Source organism: Cucurbita moschata, unplaced genomic scaffold (genome assembly GCF_002738365.1).
Source record: "Cucurbita moschata cultivar Rifu unplaced genomic scaffold, Cmos_1.0 Cmo_Scf00075, whole genome shotgun sequence".
Classification (NCBI taxonomy): Eukaryota; Viridiplantae; Streptophyta; class Magnoliopsida; order Cucurbitales; family Cucurbitaceae; genus Cucurbita; species Cucurbita moschata.
In genome coordinates this window covers 659690-681383 of record NW_019268591.1, presented here as the reverse complement: position 1 = coordinate 681383, position 21694 = coordinate 659690, and the positions used below count along the sequence as shown (strand labels likewise).

Genomic DNA, 21694 nt, shown 5'->3' with positions numbered 1-21694 from the left:
AATTGAAACCATATATTGTTTTTTCTTACATATGTAGTCGTCCATAAAACTTTTAGCTAATACCCAATATTCCTCTTTTAATTCTCTCTTTGTTCTTTGTGTTTATTTTGATTGAGTGTGTGCGTTGTTGAGTGATTCTAACGAACTGAACTCGTAAATAAATATTAAGTTCCAAAATCTAACACAATTTAGTCGTTATACTTTAAAAAGATACAACGATTAAATGTCCAACACGTTAAAAATCTTGTAAATCATACGAATGGCCAAATAATGGAACCGCTTACACGTGATCTTAGATGATAGGAACAAGTATATCATAGGATTCACCGACTGATGCTGTTTCTAACAGCTTGTGGCTGATTTGAAAAGGGAAAAAACGTGATAGACCAAAACAAAAAGTTAAGTTGATGTGAGTTTTGTTGATGATTATATAGTCAAAATCATAGACTAATCCGGAAAGAAGAATTAAGCATAGAAAAAAAGGGATGATTGTAAGCACTAAATGATGAGCGTATCGCTTTCAGAAGCAATTTGTATAAGGCTGTTATGCTACAAATGCAATGCATGCAGTTGCGTTAATTATGATCATTGTACGTTTAAAGTGATGAAATGACAGCACTGTCAATGAATCAATGATGGAGATTGGAAGAAACTCTGAACTTAGTTGCATGGCCGACCAATAATATGCTCCAACATTAACAATACGTAGGAATAGAGGCCGACCAATAAAACCAGCCCAAACAACATTAGTGGTGTTCATGGGCTGGACTCGAAACAAAAAAAACATTTTTTTTTTTAACTTTTAACTGAATCATTGGTAGTAAAGGGAATTTTATTTTTCATAAGGTTATTTATTTTTCTACCTTTAATTTAGATTTACAATTCATTTGAATATATACGTTGAAAAATTACTTTCCAAACTATTTTTAAGAGTCGTCCATTAAAAAAAATGAAATAAATATGTGTATATATAATTGGATTTTAAAGCATAAATGTATTTTTTTAAAAAAAAATTAACGATAGGTTAGTTTGATTTATCTCATCTAATTTTAAACCTAAATAAGTTCATAATCTAAGGGTTGTTTGAGTTTTTTTAATTGTCAAATTTTTTGAATACCCTAAGAAAAACGCTTTAGTGAGGCTCGACACCCTATAAATTAAAATACCGTTGGAAAAATAGTATCTAACCTAGTAATGATATTCATGACAAAGGAACCAAATTCATTTGTAATGATATGGTGTTTTGTTTTAGGTTAAATTACCATTTTGGTCTCTATGAATATCTATTTGAGGATGTACGTTGAACCAATTATAAAAGTTCCGTTAGATAATATTTTAAGTTGAATAGAGTTAATTTCCTAGAATCGAATAGATTCAATTTGAGGTCGGATCTTTTGGTTAACCGCAAGAGAACAATTTTTTGTTGAAAGGAATATTTGTGTATTCTTGGGCTTCTCATAATGCTTATTTATTGGGCATGTTAGAATTCGCAAGGGTTGGTTCCATTTGTTCTATTTGTGTTTTTTTCATTGTTTTGTTAGAAGTTTGTGGTAGAAAGTAAACGATTTTAAATATTGAGTTTTTATGAAAAAGAAAAAAAAAATTCTAAAATAGTAAAATATTTTGGTTGTTCCAATGTCTACTAATCTTTTACGAGCTCGACTCCCTCAACCTCTACTTTGTCCTCTAACAAGAGGTCATCCCTTTCTTCTATATCCGTTAGGTGACATGATTCTATAACCAACGCATATATATTCTTAAGTCTACTTCTCTTGGTAAAAAAAACATGTATGTACGTTATATCATAATAAACATGGAACTCAGTCAACTGTAGCACCGTCAATCAATAATGCTTTGACAATAACTCATCAACAGTAATACATTTAACAATGACATTTAATATAACTTTTTGTTATCTTACACATGACATCCTGATGGCGATGGAACATTAGTGGTGGGATCATGGAACATGTTAAGTCTACGTAGGCTAGCTACAAAATCTATAACCTAGGCCTCTTATTCCACCTTTAAGAACCCTATTTTTTCTAGTGAAATAGAGTTGCTACTACATGCATGACATGGTTATTAACCGTGGAAACATTCCTTTAATATATTTTAAAAACGTATCATGGCATGTCATAGAATATCATTGCCTAACATAACATATCATAGTACATCATGACACTCACAACATAACATGATATTTCCTTTATATCATAATATTATTTGGCATATCATATAAAGACACGTAACATTACACCACATATCAAAGCATATCACACGTATGACACATGCAGGACCACCGAGCACATGTCATCATACATAAAACAATTCTTCCAACCAAACCGATAATAGAGTCACTTATTTGGTTGGTCTGGACTGAAGTCACTCAATATTTTTGAAGGTGACTTGAGGTTCTCCTTATTGTTCACTCTAACCTATATTTCCCACGAGATCATATCAAGACATGACATGAACATACTTAATTAAGAGAGTATTCCTTAATTCAAAATTCTAGCTCGGAATAACTTAATTTGAGCAAATGAGGGTGAGATTGACTTTAAACGCCAAAAGCACCTATATGACCTACAATATTGAGTCATCACAAATTCTTCATAAAACCCAAGTTCTCACCGACGACGAGTAGCATAGTGGAAACATCATAAACCACGATCAGGCTCATCGTTTGTGTGCTTGGAATCGTCAATTGTTTTCCACAGTGTGACTTGTCCTCTATTGAGCACTGAATCAAGCCTATGACCTCACCGACCGGCGCACTCCAAGGAGGATATCATTCGCCAACCATCGCCCTCAAATGGAAGGAAATGCTTAGATGATTGAAGTGGTGAGAGGTGGAGCTTTTGTTGGGACATGAGTGGTTTTAGATTGCGAGATAGATCTCTACCGCCTCTCTATAAATCTTACAATTTTTGGCGAGGGATTTTTTTTTTTTTTTTTTTTTTACATTTCTCATGTTTTTGTATATCATCATCTAAGGTATAATTTTTCCTCCCTTGGGATTTCCTAATTCAAATTTCTTAAGGGTGAAAAGTACGGTTTTCTATAACTGGTTTTTTAATATAAAAACTACTATACAAGTATATGTGTTCTTGTTTTGATCCATTGTTTTTCCATGTTTAACCTTAAAATTGCTCATTTGATATGATATTTATGACATTTGTATATTGATTTAACATTTTGATATTTAATCTTGGATATTACACATTTTTTCGCATTGAATTTTCCAATAATTAATTTCTTATTGTAACTCCTATGTTTCAACTATTGGTTTTAAATTATAACTCAATTTAAGTTATTCCATTATTCTTAACTTTGTAAGAGTTACCGGGCAAAATAACTTTTATAGTTATTGGTATTTAATTTCTGTTGTTCTTTGCTATTAATCCTCTCATGGTGTTGAATGAGATTGTAACTTCACTCTTTTACCACCTTAATCTTGGATATGCCAAAAGTTATATCTTAGGGAACTTAAACTTATTCCAACCTTTCATCGGTGTTAACCTTGTTTAAATTTTTTGAATTTTCTTGTCATCCATTTTAATTCTGGTTTGATTTTGGAATATTTTCAAAAGTACATAGTTCGTTTACTTATATTCGAAGCATACTACTACTTAATAAGTAAATTCATTTGACTTCTCCACATCAAATTGTGAGAGGTGATGTCGAGAATAAAAGAGTTTTCTCAAAATTGAGTGCATATATGAGCTATAAATTAGCTATTTAAAAACATAATCAAAAAACAAATCGAACTTCTACCAATTAGCTATTTGAAAATAAATAGATACAGTCTATTAATCAGGTATAAAATTGCAGACAAAGTCAGAAACTCCAACAAATTCCTCATAGTCTATTAATCAGCTATAAAATTGCAGACAAAGTCAGAAACTCCAACAAATTCCTCCCGTAAACTAAAATTTGCAAACCAAGTCATAAACTCCAACAAATTCCTCCCCCTAAACTGAATTATACTGCATCAGTTTACTCAAGTTGTCGAACTCCAAGCATGCCTTGAATGATCTAGCTTAATTGGTTTAGTCATTATGTCTGCTACTTGATCTTCAGTTTCGTAAAACACTAACCTCACAGCCCCATTAGTTGACAAATTACGTAAGTAATGATACCTGACATCAATATGTTTTGTCCTTCGATGCATAACTGGGTTCTTAGACAATTTGATTGCTGAACTACTATCACAAATGATACCGATGCACTCACTGCTTAGAACACCTAGCTCCAGAATTCCCTTAAGCCAAACAGCATGATATGCACTTGCAGTGGCAACTAAATATTCAGCTTCTATAGATGATAGTGTGACAATTCCCTGCTTCCTTGAACTCCAACCTATTGCTGCTTTATTTAGAAAGAAAACATAGCCTGAAGTATAAAAAGAAAACATAGCCTGAAGTTCTTTTCTTGTCATCAATATCTCGGGCATAATCACTGTTTATGTATCCCAAAAGATTTACATCCTTACTCCATTTGTAATAAACTCCAACATCTAATGTGCCTTTTAAATATCTCAGTACCCTTTTAGCAATCAACATATGTTCTTTAGGATCAGCCATATAACGAGAAATCAAGCAAACCGCAAACATTAAGTTGGGATGAGTTATCGTAAGGTACATTAAGCATCCTACTAGTTGTTTGTACAATGTTGCATCGACACTTTTGCTACCTGACTTTGACAAGAAGGTGTCAGGGACTATCGGATTCTTTACAGCATTACAACTCAACATATTGAACCTTTCCAATACTTCCTTAGCATACTTCTTTTGGCACAAATGAATTCTTCCATTGTTTTGATAAACTTCAACTCCAAGAAAGAACTTCATTTTCCCTAAGTCTGTCATCTCAAACTCATGTTGCATGGATAACTTGAAACATTTGCACATATTCTCATCATCTCCTATGTAAATCAATCATCAACATACAGGCAAACCAACAACAATTTTCTTCCAATTCTCTTCACAAATCCTTCCTTCTTAAAATAGCTCTCGATTTTGCTGAATCAAGCCCTCGGTGCTTGTTTCAGACCGTAGAGAGCTTTCCTCAGTCGATAAACCTTGTTCTCTTCTCCCTTTTTGACAAAACCTTTAGGCTGATCAACATATACCTCCTCGTTTAATTCACTGTATAGAAAAGCACTTTTGACGTCAAGTTGATAGATGCACCATCCACGTTGAGCTGCTACTGCCACCAGAATTCTGATTGTATCCCATCGAGCTACTGGTGCATAAACTTCATTGTAATCTACTCTAGCCTTCTGCGAGTATCCCTTAGTGACGAGTCTCGCTTTACATTTGTCTACTTTGCCTTCTTCATTCAGTTTCGTCTTAAAGACCCACTTGACACCAATTTTCTTTGTTTGATGCGGCAATGTCATAAGCTCCCATATCCAATTTCTTTTAATAGCTTGAATTTCAAGTTCATAGCCTCCTGCCACTTCTTTTCCTTTACTGCTTCTTCAAAGTTCATAGAATCATCATTGGAGATGTGAAAAGCAAACCCCTCCTCAAAGTCCACAGAATCATCATTTGATAAGATCACCAAGCGCTTCTCCTGTAGTTGCCCTATGCTTAGCAAATTGTTAGTGAGATTGGGGACATAGTAGACATTTGTTACAGTTTGTGTGATACCTTCAACTTTGAATCTGACACTGCATCTTCCTTGACTGCCAATTTTGAGCTATTTCTCAACCTGACAGTGTGTTTGAAACTTTCGTCAAGCTCAACGAACCATGTTTTGTCCCCTGTCATATGATTTGAGCACTCGAAATCGAGAAACCAAATGCCTTCTCTTTCAACTTTACTTTTCTTTGTGTATGTCATCAATAGCAGTTCTTCCTCCTCGTCAAATTCAGCATAATTAACAGCTTCTTTTTCTAAGTCTGAACATTCAAATTGGTAATGTCCTTGCTTTCCACATCGAAAACAGTTGATGGCCGACCGGTTCACAAAAGATCTACCTCTTCCCCGTCCTCTAGAGTAACCTCTTCTTCTCTGAAATGTCTCTCTGTCTGTTCCTTGTCCATACCTTGGTACATTCTTCACCTGCAGAACCTGCTCTTCACTCCTCTTATCCACCTTTTTTGTTCATGTACAAACAAAGATGTATGTACTTCATCGACTATTAATTGGTTAATGTCCTTGGATTCTTCAATCGAGCATACTACAAAGTTGAATTTATCGGTGAGACTTCGAAGTATTTTCTCAACAATTTGACATCTGGCATATCTTCTCCGCAATTCCTCATGTCATTAGCAATAGACATAACTCTTGTAAAATACTCAGAAACACCTTCTCCTGCTTTCTAAGGTTTCAAATGTTCTGCGAAGTCATTGTAGCTGGGCTTGCTTCACTCTAGCATTTCCTTGATACTTAGTTTCATTGAATCCCACAATGGCAATATCCTTTTGAATGATAGTTTTCAGAATACTCTTATCAATGGATTGAAAGAGATAATTCTTTGCTTTGAGATCTTTGAGCCTTGCTTCATCAACTCAGTCGCCGGAAAACTCGCGAGTTTTCTGGCGACCGCTGAGTTTCGCAAACCCCATGCGAAACGACGGTCACACCTCGCCCAGCCTTCAGCCCACGACTCCCAGCACCTACCAGAATGTCTGCAAACAGAGAAAAGAAAGAAAATATGAGAGAGAGAGAGAGATTGCGGATAAACGTCGGCGAGTTTTCAGTTTCTCCGACGAGCCCCAAACCACTCGAAAACTGACATTAAACGATCAGTTACCACCACGAGAAGGATCCCTAACGAAAGTACAATAACCCAAGGTACATTTTGTGCTTTTTCGTATGCGTTGTTGCCGGTAACCGAGGTCGGAAAATTGGGTTTTCCTAATCATTCTTAGATATGTGGTTTTAGGAACTTTTAGGCCGTAAAACTCCTAGAAAAGAAAGAAGGACGACAAATAAAGAGGAAAAGGAAGAAAGAGGACCGAAATCGGCAACGAAAACGCCGCGGGAGGGAGAGAGAAAACTCACCGAAAAATCGGCCCAAGTCGGGTAAGGAAGACGAGATCCACGGATCCGGGTCAACCCGAACCCAAAACCCAAGAGAGACAGCCCATTCTTTCCCTTGGCCTCTGCCTTCGGCCCAGCCCAACTACAGCGGCCCAAACCTCAAACCAACCCAGAAGCTACGGTTCAATTGAACCAACCCAAGACCAGACCCACGGTCCAATCGAGCTAGCCTGCAACCCAAACACTTACGGCCTAGCCCATTAAGCCGAGGCCCAACGATTAGTCTTGGCCCAGTAACCTTCTGCAGCCCGCGACCCAGACCACGACCCAAACCAGACTGTGACCCGCGCTTCGACCCGACGCTACCACATGATGTGGCTCGCTCTGCTGCCGCCACGTGTCACACAACAACGCAGGCGGTCCCTCGGCTCAGCTCGGGCTCCCTCCGGTGACGCTCCGGCGGCTCCCAGCGACTACTCGACTCGGCTCACCTATTTTCAGTCCGGTTTCCACTGTTTCCACCCTCTCGGATCTGTTTTCAGCCCCGATTAAGGTATCTGAGGCCATTTTAGAGCCGTATTTCACATTTATTGAATTATTGGTAAATTAATTGTGAAATACTAACGGAAAGTGGAAAACGATGTGATAGGAAACAAACTCCGGCAACGTAGGAAGCAGCTCTCATGAAACGGGAGCTTACGTTTAACTATTTAGGGAGTACTTCGGCCAATGCCAACCAAGTAAGTGGCCTTACTATAGGATAGGCTACAGATTGTTTGAATTATGATGATGTGTGAGTATGACGTTGTGTTGTGATGTTTGTTAAATGTACGCTATTTATGTTTCGATGCATGACGTACATGTTATATTTGATGCACTTAATGACTTCTATGATGAGTATGATGTAGGCATGACGATGTTATTAACATGATGATGTTTTCCATGTTGAACATGCCTTATGATGTTGTTTGCCATATTGCATCATGTCGTTAGATCAACATAGGACACAACCCTAAGAGTATGAAAATGATATTAATGTAAATATCCACGAGCACATGTTACATAGTGTAACCAAGATTGAGACTAGAGGGGTGTGTCAGAAGAGATGTATAATTGGACTTAGAGGGACCTCATGCATATTGTATGTTCATAAGCATAGGGCTACTTCCCCTAGAGATGATGAGTGCGGATGCGCACCGTATGATGAGCGCGTATGCGCACAGGTGCGAATGCACACAGATGAGGGTGTACATGAGGTGCATGACATTATGGGGTTTCGCTGACCTCCGGACGTCGCTACAGATTAGCTTGACCAGAGGGTCTAGGGGGTGTGCGAGCGCCTTGGGGATTCACACTCGCACGTGTGAGTCATGTGTAGGGAAGTACTACACATCCAATTTATCCGAGACTGGAGGCCACCCTTAATTCATGATTGCATGTGTTTGCATTAGCATGGCCCCTATAGTGGGGTCACTTACTGAAATACTCAGGCCGTGTGCCATATTGTTTTTCAGGTAAAGGCAAGACTCCCATGTACGGTTAACGATGACATCGTGATCAGAGACTGTGGCATGAGGATAGTTGCATATTTAAAATTTCTAGACTTTGTTAGGATAGGGTGCTTGCATTTCATTTATTTAAATTATTAAACTTGTAATTGTTTTTATCTTATTTTGAACTCCAATATGATGTTTGAAACACGTAAGTCCGACGGTGTTTTCTAATGTTTTAACGTATTCTGAAGGTTTAAATTTTTTCGCTAATAAAGATTAGCATTTCTTAGAGTTATATTCTGCATTAGAAATGAGCATGAGACGTTAGTGGCGACTCTAGATATGTGGAAATTTAGGGTCGTTACAAGTTCTATTAAAGTTGAACTCAAGTTGCAATCAATTTCACATCAATGAAAATCAAGCCTCATTTATTTAACTAGGCTTCAAGATGTTTCAAAATGGAGCTTCATTTATTCTTGTTATAAATTTTTTTATAGATGATTAAAACAATTTATGATGTTTGATTGATGTATTTTAAGTTTTAAGACTTTTTATTTATTTTTAGGTTATATTTACATAGTGGCTAATTATAGTCATAAAGTAGGAAGGATACAGACTCTTGAAATGACTTGTCGAGAGTCTAAGAGTTTCTTTATAGAAGAGACTTGAAATATGTAATGAAATGAGCATTTTTACTTTCCTTTGGCCAAGGAGTAAGTTTCTTTGTAATTCTATGTGGTTTAGGTTGTCTATTTAAAATCATTCAAGTTTGACATGATCGATCTTACTTGTGGAGTGATTCGAATCTCAATTAAGTGTTATTGCCTTGATATATTTGATCAACAAGGTAATCCGAATTTTACTTTCCGATTTCTTATCATTAGGATTAAGTATTCTTTTAACCAAATGCTAAATTTCTTTGCAATTGTATGTAAGTTTAGGTTGGCGGTTTAGAATCATTCAAGCTTGACATGATTAATCTTGCTTTGTGGAGTGATTCGAATCTCAATCAAGTGTTCTTGTCTTGAGATATTTGATCAACAAAGTAATCTCAATTTTATTTTCCCTTGGAGTAGTTCCTTATCGCTCTACATTTCTTTGGTAGATTTAAGAAGAAAGCTTATCTTTGCTCGTCCAAATGTTGTAACTTAAGGTGGTTATATTCATTCTCCAAACCGGACTTGTACTCATCAACATAAAACATGTCTATGCTTATAATCCTTTCATAGATCTTTCTCTTAGGGTTTGCCTTTAGTATGATTTTTCCATATCTTTTTAACTAACTTGTCTTAGCTTTTCACCCCCAAAACTTTTCCAATTTACAATTGAGTCTTAACATGGCCTATGGCCTTAAGCAGACGAAGATACCTTCAGAATAAGATGTCTAGAAAATAAAATATATAAGAATCAAATAATTGTGTTGGTGGTTTGTATAGAAATATCGCCAAAACTTCATATGAATAACTAATATTTTTGTTCTCGTAGTTAATTTTAAAAAAATTCACATGATTAATTTATTTTTTTATTAAGTCAAATTATTAAAATAAATGGATAAATATAAAGTTAAAAATGTTGAAATAAATTTAGAATGAAAGACCCAGACCTTTGGTAGGGAAGATGGTAGGGTAGGTTTCTCTCACCCTATTATTAGATTATTGGGGTTACAAAAATTATAAATACTTCATCCTTCTAAGGTCAGACCAAAAAAACATAGAAAAGAGAAATATACAATGCAATAGAAAAGGTTTTTGATAAAACTATGTTCTTTGTCTCCTTATTTCTCCTCTCTCGACATCTCCTTTGTCTCCTTATCTCTCCTCTCTCGACATCTCCTTCATAAGTACGCGAGTAGTACTTTCACAAAACGACATCGGAGTGTTCTATCGTTAGTGTATGTGAGATTGCTTCACAAATTAGTGAGTCTTATTTTAATATATTGGTATCAGAGCCGATGGCGAATATAATGAGTCAAATGCTGCTACCGTGACTAACGAAAATGAACTACGAAAATTGGAGCATCCAAATGAAAGCTATTCTCGGTTCTCAAGATGCATGGGAAGTGGTCAAAGAAGGTTTCGAAGAACCAAAAGATATCACGGGTTATACGGCGGCACAAAACAAGGCGTTAAAAGAATTGCAATCAAAGGATAAGGCGACATTATACATGCTGTACCGGGCTGTTGACGAGTCGGGCTTTGAGAAGATTGTTAGGGCAACTACTTCAAAAGAAGTGTGCGACACTTTAGAAAAGGTGTTCAAAAGAATCAACCGAGTCAAGCAAGTGCATCTCCAAACTCTTCGTGGCGAGTTGGAGAGCATGAAGATGAAGGAGTTGGAGAAGATCTTGAGGTCATTAACCAACAACTTCGAGAATGTTGTATGTGCGATAGAAGAGTCAAAGGACCTAGCGACGTTCATGGTCGATGAGCTCACTAGTTCTCTCAAGGCACACGAGTAACGTAAGAAGAAGAAGGAGGAAATACTCGATCAAGCACTTCAAATCAAGGCATCAATAAAAGATGAAAAGGTACTCTACTCTCAAAATATTCAAAGTAGAGGTCGTGGAAGTCACAAAAATGGTCGAGGTGGTCAAGGCAATAGTTATGAAGAACATTATAAGGAGAAGAGACAGTCGAGCCAAGCAAATTGGCATGGAAGAGGACGCAGTCAAGGAAGAGGCGGCCGATCAACCTATTCCAACATTCAGTGTTATAAATGTCAAAAATATGGTCACTATGGGAATAATTGCAACTCCAATAAATGTTACAATTGTGGCAGAGTGGAGCATGTTGCAAAAAATTATCGAGCTGGAAAAAGGGTGGAAGGAGCAACCAACCTAGCCCTAGAAGACGTACAAATGAAGGTCTTCTCTTGATGGCTCAAGAAAACAACATCACAACGACACTCTGTGGTACCTCGACTCAGAGGCAAGCAACCACATGTGCGGTCACGAGTACCTATTCAAAGAGATTCAAAAGATTGAAGATGGTCATGTGTCATTTGGAGATGCGTCAAAGGTGGAGGTCAAAGGCCGAGGTACGATACATTTCTTGCAAAAGGATAGTGTAATGGGGTCAATCCAAGATGTTTATTACGTACCAGACCTCAAGACCAATTTATTGAGTATGGGGCAACTCATAGAGAAAGGTTACTCGATATTCTTAAAGGACCGCCTGCTACACCTGAAGAATAAGCAAGGGCATTTGGTTGCTCGAGTCGAGATAGAAAGAAATCGGATGTACAAACTGAACTTAAGAAGCATACGAGAAAAGTGTTTGCGAGTCGACGTAGAAGACAAGGCATCACTGTGGCATCTCCGCTTTGGTCACCTACATCATGGCGGCCTAAAGGAGTTAGCGAAGAAGAATATGGTGCATGGGCTACCCAACATGGACTTTGAAGGAAAATTTTGTGAAGAATGCATGCTCAGCAAGCATGTGAGAACCTCAATTCAAAAGAAGGCTGAATTTTGGGCTAAACAACCTCTCGAGTTGATCCATACAGATATATGTGGACCAATTACCCCCCGAGTCTTTCAGCAGAAAGAGATATTTCATTTCCTTTATCGATTATTACTCACGAAAAACTTGGGCTTACTTTTTGAAAGAAAAATCCGAGGCATTCGAGTTGTTCAAAAGGTTCAAAGTGATGGTGGAGAAGGCAACTAGTAGACACATCAAAGCTGTACGATCTGATAGAGGTGGCGAGTATACTTCGACAGCTTTCATGGAGTATTGCGAGGAGCAAGGCATAAGGAGATTTCTAACCGCACCGTATACCCCTCAACAAAATGGTGTGGCCGAGAGAAAGAACTGGACCATTCTCGACATGGTTCAATCAATGCTCAAGAGCAAAAGGATGCCAAAGGAATTTTGGGCAAAAGTCGTGCAATGCGTCATCTACGTACAAAATCGATGTCCACATGCGAAGTTTGATGATCAAACACCATAAGAGGCTTGGAGCGGACAAAATCCTACAATCTCTCATCTCAAAGTGTTCGGTAGTGTGGCTTATGCTCACGTACTGGATCAACGAAGAACAAAGCTCGAAGACAAAAGGATACAAGCTACTTGACCTGATAAGCAAGATGGTGATAATGAGTCGTGATGTTCGAGTAAATGAAGCAAGCGAATGGGACTGGAACAATTCGATGGAAGTAAATATCGAAGTTGGAGAATCATCAGTCGTTGCACCAACAAGTGCACCAAAAAACTCAGAAATTTCCGATGATGAAGATGAACCACGACAACCCAAAATGCGAAGTTTGCGAGACTTGTATGATTCAACAAATGAGGTACACATTGTATGTCTTCTGGCAGATGCTGAAAATATCAGCTTTGAAGAGGCAGTACAAGATAAAAAGTGACAAACTGCCATGGATGAGGAGACTAAAGCAATTCATCGCAACAATACATGGGAGGTGACAGAATTTCCGGAAGGAAGTCAGCCCATAGGTGTGAAGTGGGTATTCAAGAAAAAGATGAATGTTCAAGGCAAGATTGAGTGGTACAAGGTGCGACATGTTGCGAAGGGATACAAGAAAAAGGCAGGAATCGACTATGACAAAGTGTTTACTCCCGTCGCTAGAATGGAGACAATCCGACTACTCATTTCCCAAACATATCAATTCAAATGGCCAATTTTTCAAATAGAAGTCAAGTCAGCATTCTTGAATGGTGTACTTGAAGAAGAAGTCTACCTCGAACAACCACCCAAATACATGAAAATTGGAGAAGAGAAGAAGGTACTAAAATTGAAGAAGGCGCTTTACGGGTTGAAGCAAGCACTGCAAGCATGGAATACTCGTATTGATACATACTTCAAGGAGAACGGGTACAAGCAATGTCCCCACGAGCATGCACTTTACACAAAGAAGAGTGGAGGTAATGTGATACTTGTCGCTCTTTATGTCGATGACCTCATCTTTTCAGGCAACAATGATGAAATGATAGAAGAGTTCAAAAGCACAATGACATGAGAATTTGAGATGATAGACTTGAGCTTGTTGAAGTTTTTCCTTGGTTTGGAGGTTAAACAAGGAGAGACGGGTATTTTTATATCACAGGAGAAATATGTAAAGGAGATTTTGAAGAAGTACAAGATGGAAAATTGCAACCCGGTATCAACACCAATGGAACCAAGTGCAAAACTCTCAAAGTACGATGAAAGAGAACGAGTAGATGCAAATAGGTACCGGAGCCTAGTAGGAAGCCTTCGCTATCTTACATGCACAAGGTCAGATCTTTCATTAAGTGTCGGCATTATAAGCCGGTTCATGGAGGAGCTAATTTATTCACATTGGAAGGCGTTGAAGCGAGTCCTACGATACATCCAAGGAACGGTGTCACTTGGGTTATTCTACTCGAAAACAGAAGATTACAAATTAGTTGGTTACTCTGACAGTGATTGGTGCAGAGACATAGATGATCGAAAAAGTACATCGGGCTATGTATTCTTCATGGGCAACACAGCATTTACTTGGCTCTCAAAGAAACAACCAATTGTAACACTCTCAACGTGTGAAGCTAAGTATGTGGCATCATCTTGGTGTGTGTGTCACGCGATATGGCTTAGAAATTTGTTGAGCAAGATGGAGCTAATGCAACAAGGTGCAACTGTGATTCAAGTTGACAACAAATCAACAATTGAGTTGGTAAAGAACCCAGTGAACCATGAAAGAAGCAAACACATTGATGTTCGATTTCACTTTATTCGAGATCATGTGAAGGAAGGAAGCGTGGAATTGCTGCATGTGGCAAGTCAAGATCAAGTTGCGGACATCCTTACAGAACTGCTACTGAAAGTACTTTTCAAAAAATACAATAAGATGATTGGTATGACAAAGGAAAAAATAGAGAGGAAAGAAATATAGAGAGGAAAGAAATACCTCTTTTCCATAAGGTTTTTTTATAGAGAGCAAAGAAATATAGAGCAAATATAGAGAGCAAAGAAATATAGAGCAATAGAAAAGGTTTTTTATAAAATTAGTGTTATTTGTCTCTTTGTCTCCTTGTCTCTCTTCTCTTCTAGCGAGTAGGACTTTCACAAAACGGTATTGGAGCATTCTATCGTTAGTGGGTGTGAAATTACTTCACAAATTAGTGAGTCTTATTTAACCCCAAAAAAATAAAAATAAGAGCATTATCTAAACTAAAACCACACAAAGAATGAAGCGGTATATCATTTAGAAAGAATTAGCAACAAGTATAGCTTGCCTGCACCTTGCTTTGGCCTGAGCAAGGCGCTCACTCAAGGTCTCATCTTTAACAGCCGCCTTGACCATAGCCAAATCCATCTCCATCAACTTCAACACCCTAAACAGCTCTGTAACCATTCTGTCCTCCACTTTGCCGTCGTCTAGCAAGATCTCCGCCTCCTCTCTCGCCCTCTCCGCTACAATCTCTCCCACTTTGGCAAGCAACTCCGTCGACCCAAACTCCCTCTCCATTAGCTCTTCCAGCTTCTCCAGAAAGTCCATTATCATCCACCCCACCGGCTTCTCCAAATTGATCTCTTTCGTCCTCTTCCACCCAATTTCGAAGTTGGGTGGCTCCGGCTTCACGATGTCTTTTGAGGGTCTTCTTTGGCGGACTATTTCGGATCTCCTCCGCTTCTCGATTGGGAAGCTCTCTGGTTGGTTTAGGGCGCCGAAGTCGGGATTTGGGGATGGGAAATTGGGGTCGGATTCGGAGGATTCTGAGCTGCATTTGAGTGAGAGGCGGCGTTTGGGTGTAATTTGTAATGGGTTTGTGAAAGTGGGCTGAGATCGAGGAAGAAGAAGAAGGGGGTTTGGGGCACACAGGAGGTGGAGATGTAAGCAAGCCATGGTGTAATGAAGCTGAACAACAGAGGGAAACAGAGTGGATAAGCTTATTTGTTTGTTGGATACTTTTTTGTACTCCTTCCTTTTACATTAAAATATCTTTTCGGATTGGTTGATATAAGGGAGAATTATGCGACAGAATAACTTAAAATAACTTAAATGGTCTATAGTATATGAATAAGATTTGGTATTTCATCTTGAAAATATTGTTGATTGGATTCACTTTGTACTTAAACGACTTGATCTAAATCTAAATCGTCCGGATGAAGACATGTGAGTAGGTGTATCTTATACCATTCGTTTGTATTGACTTAAATCAAAGATATTGATTACTTGAAAGTCAAAAGCTACCTAAAGCTTATCATGAGATAGCATTCATTTTTGAGGTAGCTTCTTGAGGATGAATCTAGAGTTTATCTTGATTTAGGGTAGTCTCCTAACCATAAGAGTAACACGGAGTTTATAACAGGTGCAGTGGCTTTCTCCCCTTAATTTCTTCATTGAACTTAAATATGGTGAACCAAAGAAAAGTTGGCATTGAACTTAAATATGGTGAATCAAAGAAAAGTTGGGAACTTATTTCATACCTACTTGTGGTCGGTAGCCTAAGATATAAACCTTGAAAGTTTGTTGGAAAATAAGTTCTTCCCTAGAGGAAAAACTCAAAAACTTCTTATTTATAGATAAAATTTGCCTTGAAGATTCCAGAGTTCTAATAAAAAATATCTTCTTGGATGAGGTGCTACCGACCTTAGTTTTGAATTTCCGCCTTTGGATCTAAGGAATTTCGAGTTTTTTTTTTTAACATACTGAAACTTTGGATTGGATTTGAAGATAAGATGGATTTGGTGCAATGGGTTGATACATATACAATGGTAACAAAAAATATTGTTCTTATGACTTTTCAAATGCTCGAGTGTCCGTTAGAAATAATGAACAAAGTAGGGATTTTTGCTCGCTCTATTTGTCAAAAAAAAAAATGGCTATTAGCAATCCCAAAGTAAACTAGATATATTTTATTGTTACCGTTAAAATCTGCAAGTAAAAGCTTGCTGCCATACTTTCCTTAAGTGGGTTTCATCTACGAATAACAACGGACAAATGCAACTCAAAAACTCTATGATGGAATCACTTAATGACCATAAAAGAATCTTTGAAACATCTATGATTTGATAAGCAACCAACATCCACATTAATATGATATTATCTACTTTAATTTTCTTAAAATGACTCTACCAACAGAGATAGTGTCTCTTACTTATATATTCACGATCTTCTTTTTAATTAGCCAATTTATGACTCCAACAAGCATCTCTTACTTATATATTCACGATCTTCTTTTTAATTAGCCAATTTATGACTCCAACAAGCTTCAACGTCATCATCAAGTAAGAAGTCAAAGAAGTCAAACAACATACTGAATTCTCAATCTTCAACGTTTACCAATTCCCAGTAACAAGTTGTAAGACTCTTATGTTGACCCTAACAAAAACAAACATTTCTTATTTTGCCACCATACCTTGTCTAAACTCAAAGTTGTCACCAAAGGTTTGATGCATATCTTTTATAGTACCTTTTGGTCGATAAGTTCGACCAACCTCTTTAAACTTCGACTTGATTAGATGATCAAGCACCAAACTTCTAGTCTGTCAGTGGTCATGATTCAACATTTCATGCCTGTATTTATGAATGTTAGATAGACCTCTTCCATGTCAAAATAAAATAATGACAAATGTATGGACCTTTGACTTTAATTGGAGCATACATCTGAAAATAAACCCAATCTAAAAACTCATGCTGATGATGCATGTTTTGGATGATTTTGAACATGATATGATAAATTATCTCGTTCATGAATCAATGAATAGACAAATTTTGCCTAGAATATTTAGTAAGAAAATTTAACTGGACATGAGAATCAAACGTAGGACCAAAGTTCGTACCCAAAACAAACGTCGAAAGAATTACGTTTACATTTGGCCATTCTACTAATTGACAATACAATGTTACATAACTGAATTCTATTAGGGAAGCCAAAATTATTAAGGCACACATCGACAACTAAGACACCAATCAAAATGAAGCAACGAACTTTCTACATGATGGAGCATCATATATCTTTCATAGCAAAATCATGTACAAAAGTCCTCACTTTTAAGTGAAGAATCCAAGTCTACAAAAATGAAATGTTATCATTTCTTCCGAGCTATATTACATGCACTCAACTTGAATTCCTATACATATCTATATATGTATATATACTGGAGAAAGAATGGTGAGCTATATGAATGGGAAATTACCTCTTTTTATCTTCAAATACACAATTCTTGAATTGCCCTGTGAGTTGCAGGGGAAACGAGCATGGAAACAGCAGGTTCCACAGACCGTGAGTAAATATTGGTCACTTCACGGTAGCTGAGTCAAGGAACCTCCAATTGCATAAAGCCATGGGAAAGCGAGACAACAGCAGATTCAAATCAGATTTGACTCCGCAATCTTGACAGTAAAGTCTGCATGTTATCAAGTTTCTCGTAGAGTTGTTTAATAGTTGCAACATGTAATGCCGAATCTGAACTACTGAGTTCAGTCATGAGAGAAGTGCATTTAGATTGGGAATCAAGAACAGCCTGCTCCAGGGAAGTCACCGTAGATTCGGTGGTTGGTCTTGGGCTTGCCCCAATCAAATATGCCGAAGGAGAGATCCCCAAACTGGCCGCACTACTTCCTCCCCTGCTAAGCTTTTCTGGAACGAAGATCTTGTCAATGCTCCCACTTCCTGAAATTAAGCATCAACCAGTAAATATTTGTTGCTGTTTAAGTGACCTAGAATGAGTAGTTCATCATGTGCACAAAACCCGATTGGAGTGTAAATTCCAGTATTGAAATTTGAAACGTGACTAATTGTGTCAACTTAGTGGATACTCTCTTCATAAGGTAAAAAAATAAATGAAACAAAAGGAGGCCCAGGGAATTAGTTGATCGTAAGGTTAATATAATAGTCTTCTATCGCAACAGAAGCAGAGAACTTTTCAAGAACCTAGTAATCATGGCGTTGAGATACATCACTTAGCAAACTGACATACCAAGGTTGTTCAGCTGATCTAAGGTGGCTTGACCAATAGAACCCTCCAGCTTTAGTAGCTTAAGAATTCCAGCAGCAATTCGACCCATTGAATCAATTTCCGACTTGAATAGTAAGGCAATATGTTGCAGCTCATTCTTTGTAACAACGGCCTCAATCTATCATGGAATAACATGTGTGAAATGGGTTCCTAAGTAAAACAGATGATGTTGAACACAAAGAAAATTGATTGTCAAATACCGGATGCCTGACAGAGAACTTCAAGTTTTCCATAATCCAGTTGGCCATCTCAACGTCAACAGCATCCTCAGACACCACCATGCGAGCTTCAAGATTTATCCCTCCGAGTGGCTCGACCATTTCATTAACCCCATTGCGGAGAGAAACAGTATGGTGGGTGTTCTTTTGAACCTGGGGCTTCAATGTTTGCAGGCCTTCTACGCTGACCTAAATTTGACTCAAATATTTCAAGCTCATGCATATGGTATGTGACTTAAACAAAAGCGTAGAGAAAGTCCGAAAGAGAATGGTTCAATAAAATCAGAAGCCAAGGGAAAAAACTGCAAGTTGCTAACTAGTTAGTATAAATTAAATTTATGTAATTTCAATTATTCTGTTTGATGGGGGGTCGTTTGCTTACTGTCACCAACTCCACGGGATATTGTTGAGCTCCACATGATTTTCCTTTCCCATTAAGTAGATCCTTTGGTCTACTCTGCGCTTTTACTCGGAAGATCTGGAAAGAAGTGTGCCAACACCTCTCTTCTCTGCCAACATTGTTAGAATCATAAAGCCACGATCTTTCTGTCATTTCCTCTGCACCTTCAAGTGCAAATAACCAATTTTTAAGAACTATGGAAACGTCCACATCATCTGCCTTTCTTAATTGCAATAGAGGACCTTCTTTCCCATCTCCTGAAAATCCACACAGAAAATTGGAACTTGTAGATTGTAAAAATTTTGTTTCAAAATAATTTAAGGGAGACAGATACCAAAGGAAACATCTGTGACGAGAACAGAAGATAACATGCATCCTTAAAGTCAAAGATTAAAATTGGTGTGCATGAAAAATGTAATTCTAAAACAGCCAACATATTTCAAGTTCCTGTACCTTCTAAACTGTCAGCAAGAAGAGGTGAAGTTTTAAAAAGTTTAGCAAGTGGCCCAGCCCGTAAATTCTCCAGTCCTTTCATCAGACCCTTTCCAGGACCCCCATCAGGACCAAGAATTCCAAATCGATGCAGCAAGGCTTCAGCGTAGTTCATTCCTCCACTTAGGCGCACCCCAGCAATACAAGCTGACACATTCAAACTATGACACTCCATGTCCCGCTCATTTAAGGGAATCACATGCACGATGCTAACATCAAGAAACGAATTTGTAAGTCTATCCCTTCTGTTATCTACCCAAAGGATTGCTCTTAGTTGAGATAATCCATTCCCATTCATAAGAGAACCATTTTCAATTGAAGTGGAAACGGTTCCATTGCCATATGCAATATTTCCTTCGGTGTCTACACAATCCACTTCAACATTATCCCATCGTAGTGTGGATGAAATAGCAACCGCACCACCAAGCATTCTGTGAGAAACTTTGATGAACAAATCGTTGCCAATAAATTGAACAAGTGGCAGTTCCTCAATAATTGTGGAAGAAGACTCCAGAAATCTAAGTTGAAGGTTCCTGACCAATAAACTGACAGCAGTATCACTTGGTACCTTATCCACAAGCTTTCCAACCAGCAAGTTACTCATACCTTCTTTTGGTCGATTTTTCTTTCCAGCAAGGGCTATCTTTTCAGTAACTTTCCCAAAGTATGCATAAAGATCTAGAACGAAAAATAATTGATCAACTGAAGTGTTTGATAGACACTGTTGACAGGAAACCCCAACTCTCACAACACCCCCAGGAGGAGGAACAGCTGTTAATGCTCTTCCATCTGCAGTGGCCATAGCTACTTCAATGGAAACGTCTATCAGCTCCACACATCTCAACAAGGCTAAAATAGCACCAGAGCTCTTAGATCCAGTCACTTTGTTGTATGTTTCTAACGATAAACTAATCTGAGACACGCTGGTGGCCCATTTCTTCTGGCTAGCATCAACTGGTTGACCTTCCCAGAGACAGAAGCAAGCAGGGTCCTTATCCAAATTCAGTAGTCTAAGCTTCAGCGAAGGTGAGTCAGAAAATTGCATGTTCTTAATATGAAGCCGAGCTCCATCAAAAGCGCTTTGAGAGATACCATCCCAGCTGCTATGATAATCAGTAGACTTGGCTATGTCTAGTGGAACAGTAACATCTAACTCCTTGAGAGAAAGTATCATAGAACTAATGGAGAAATCCGGTAAAAGAGAACCAGGATTCACAACTATTCCATCAGCTAGGAAAGATGATATTCTCAAACAAGATTTTTCCTGAAGATGAATCTGGAAAAGAAGTACAAAAATAGAAAAGAAGCTTAGAGAAATTATGGTTCCAAATATGTTTAGGTAACTAGAATGGTCTTTTTCTAGAATATTTTACATACTGTGAGAGGTTGGCAGTGGATGACTGTCTGGGTAGCAAAAGATGGGGGGACTGGAGAAGGCTTGACCTGCACAGAGTGGAGGCACAATAAAGGAACATTTCCACTTGATCCCCACTGCTTGTCCTTGAAAGGATATATTGGTGGGCAAAAGTTCTTAGCTGTCCAGCAAAAAAGTCGTCATCATCAGCATTAGACAAGATGCATTTCAAATCTCAAATCGTAAATGCACATTATACAGCTACAGAACCAAGAATGATTTCTTGAAATTATACAAAAGGTCAGTCAGAAATTACCAAATTCTGGGACATGCAAAAAGTCATCTGTAACAGCCCGCATGGCTGGTTGAACTAATGTGCATGGAGGGCGCGAAAAAGTATCCCTAGAAAAGTACACATCCAAAAAGAAGAATCAACTGCATACATATACACAAGATCAAATCGAGGTCAAATAGCACATACTAGTAACTCTCAACGCCCAACGTTATCATTTAGTCAAATTAATAAATACAACTAGCTACAATTGTGTTCAACATAATGTTGTCAAGAATATAAAAATATTTGGTTCTTTTCCCTCCTCCGATCTTGGTCTTCCCTTGGGTCATAATCCGAGAATTCTTCTGTTTTGGGACCCATGGTGAGTATAATGCATAAAGGGCTTGCATCTTGGAAGAGAAGTTTCTTCTCTAAAGGCGGAAGGTACCTTATCCATTCAGTTTTGAGTGGAATTCCCAATTACTTTTTCTTTTTCTTTTATTTTCTTCCCCCCCCCCCCCCC

General features: G+C 37.9%; 2 protein-coding genes across 2 annotated transcripts in view; both read right to left on the bottom strand.

Moving 5' to 3' along the window:
- Positions 1 to 14634: 14634 nt before the first annotated feature.
- Positions 14635 to 15438, bottom strand: LOC111438454. Its single transcript, XM_023076363.1, has one exon. The coding sequence runs from the start codon at positions 15312 to 15314 to the stop codon at positions 14673 to 14675; it is 642 nt and encodes a 213-aa protein (XP_022932131.1). The 5' UTR covers positions 15315 to 15438; the 3' UTR covers positions 14635 to 14672.
- Positions 15439 to 17390: 1952 nt separating this feature from the next.
- Positions 17391 to 21694, bottom strand: part of LOC111438483 — a 17967-nt gene continuing 13663 nt past the window's right edge. The window contains exons 14-20 of the mRNA XM_023076399.1: positions 21214 to 21299; positions 20921 to 21078; positions 19505 to 20819; positions 19034 to 19308; positions 18634 to 18840; positions 18395 to 18551; positions 17391 to 18087 (exon numbers count right to left, since the gene is read on the bottom strand). Of these exons, the coding sequence (XP_022932167.1) occupies positions 17789 to 18087; positions 18395 to 18551; positions 18634 to 18840; positions 19034 to 19308; positions 19505 to 20819; positions 20921 to 21078; positions 21214 to 21299 (2497 nt within the window). The 3' untranslated portion in view covers positions 17391 to 17788. The remainder of the gene's footprint in view (positions 18088 to 18394; positions 18552 to 18633; positions 18841 to 19033; positions 19309 to 19504; positions 20820 to 20920; positions 21079 to 21213; positions 21300 to 21694) is intronic.

What these genes read in the sequence shown, in the direction of transcription:
- LOC111438454 (XM_023076363.1), bottom strand. Translation starts at nt 15,314, where the DNA reads ATGGCTTGCTTACATCTCCACCTCCTGTGTGCCCCAAACCCCCTTCTT.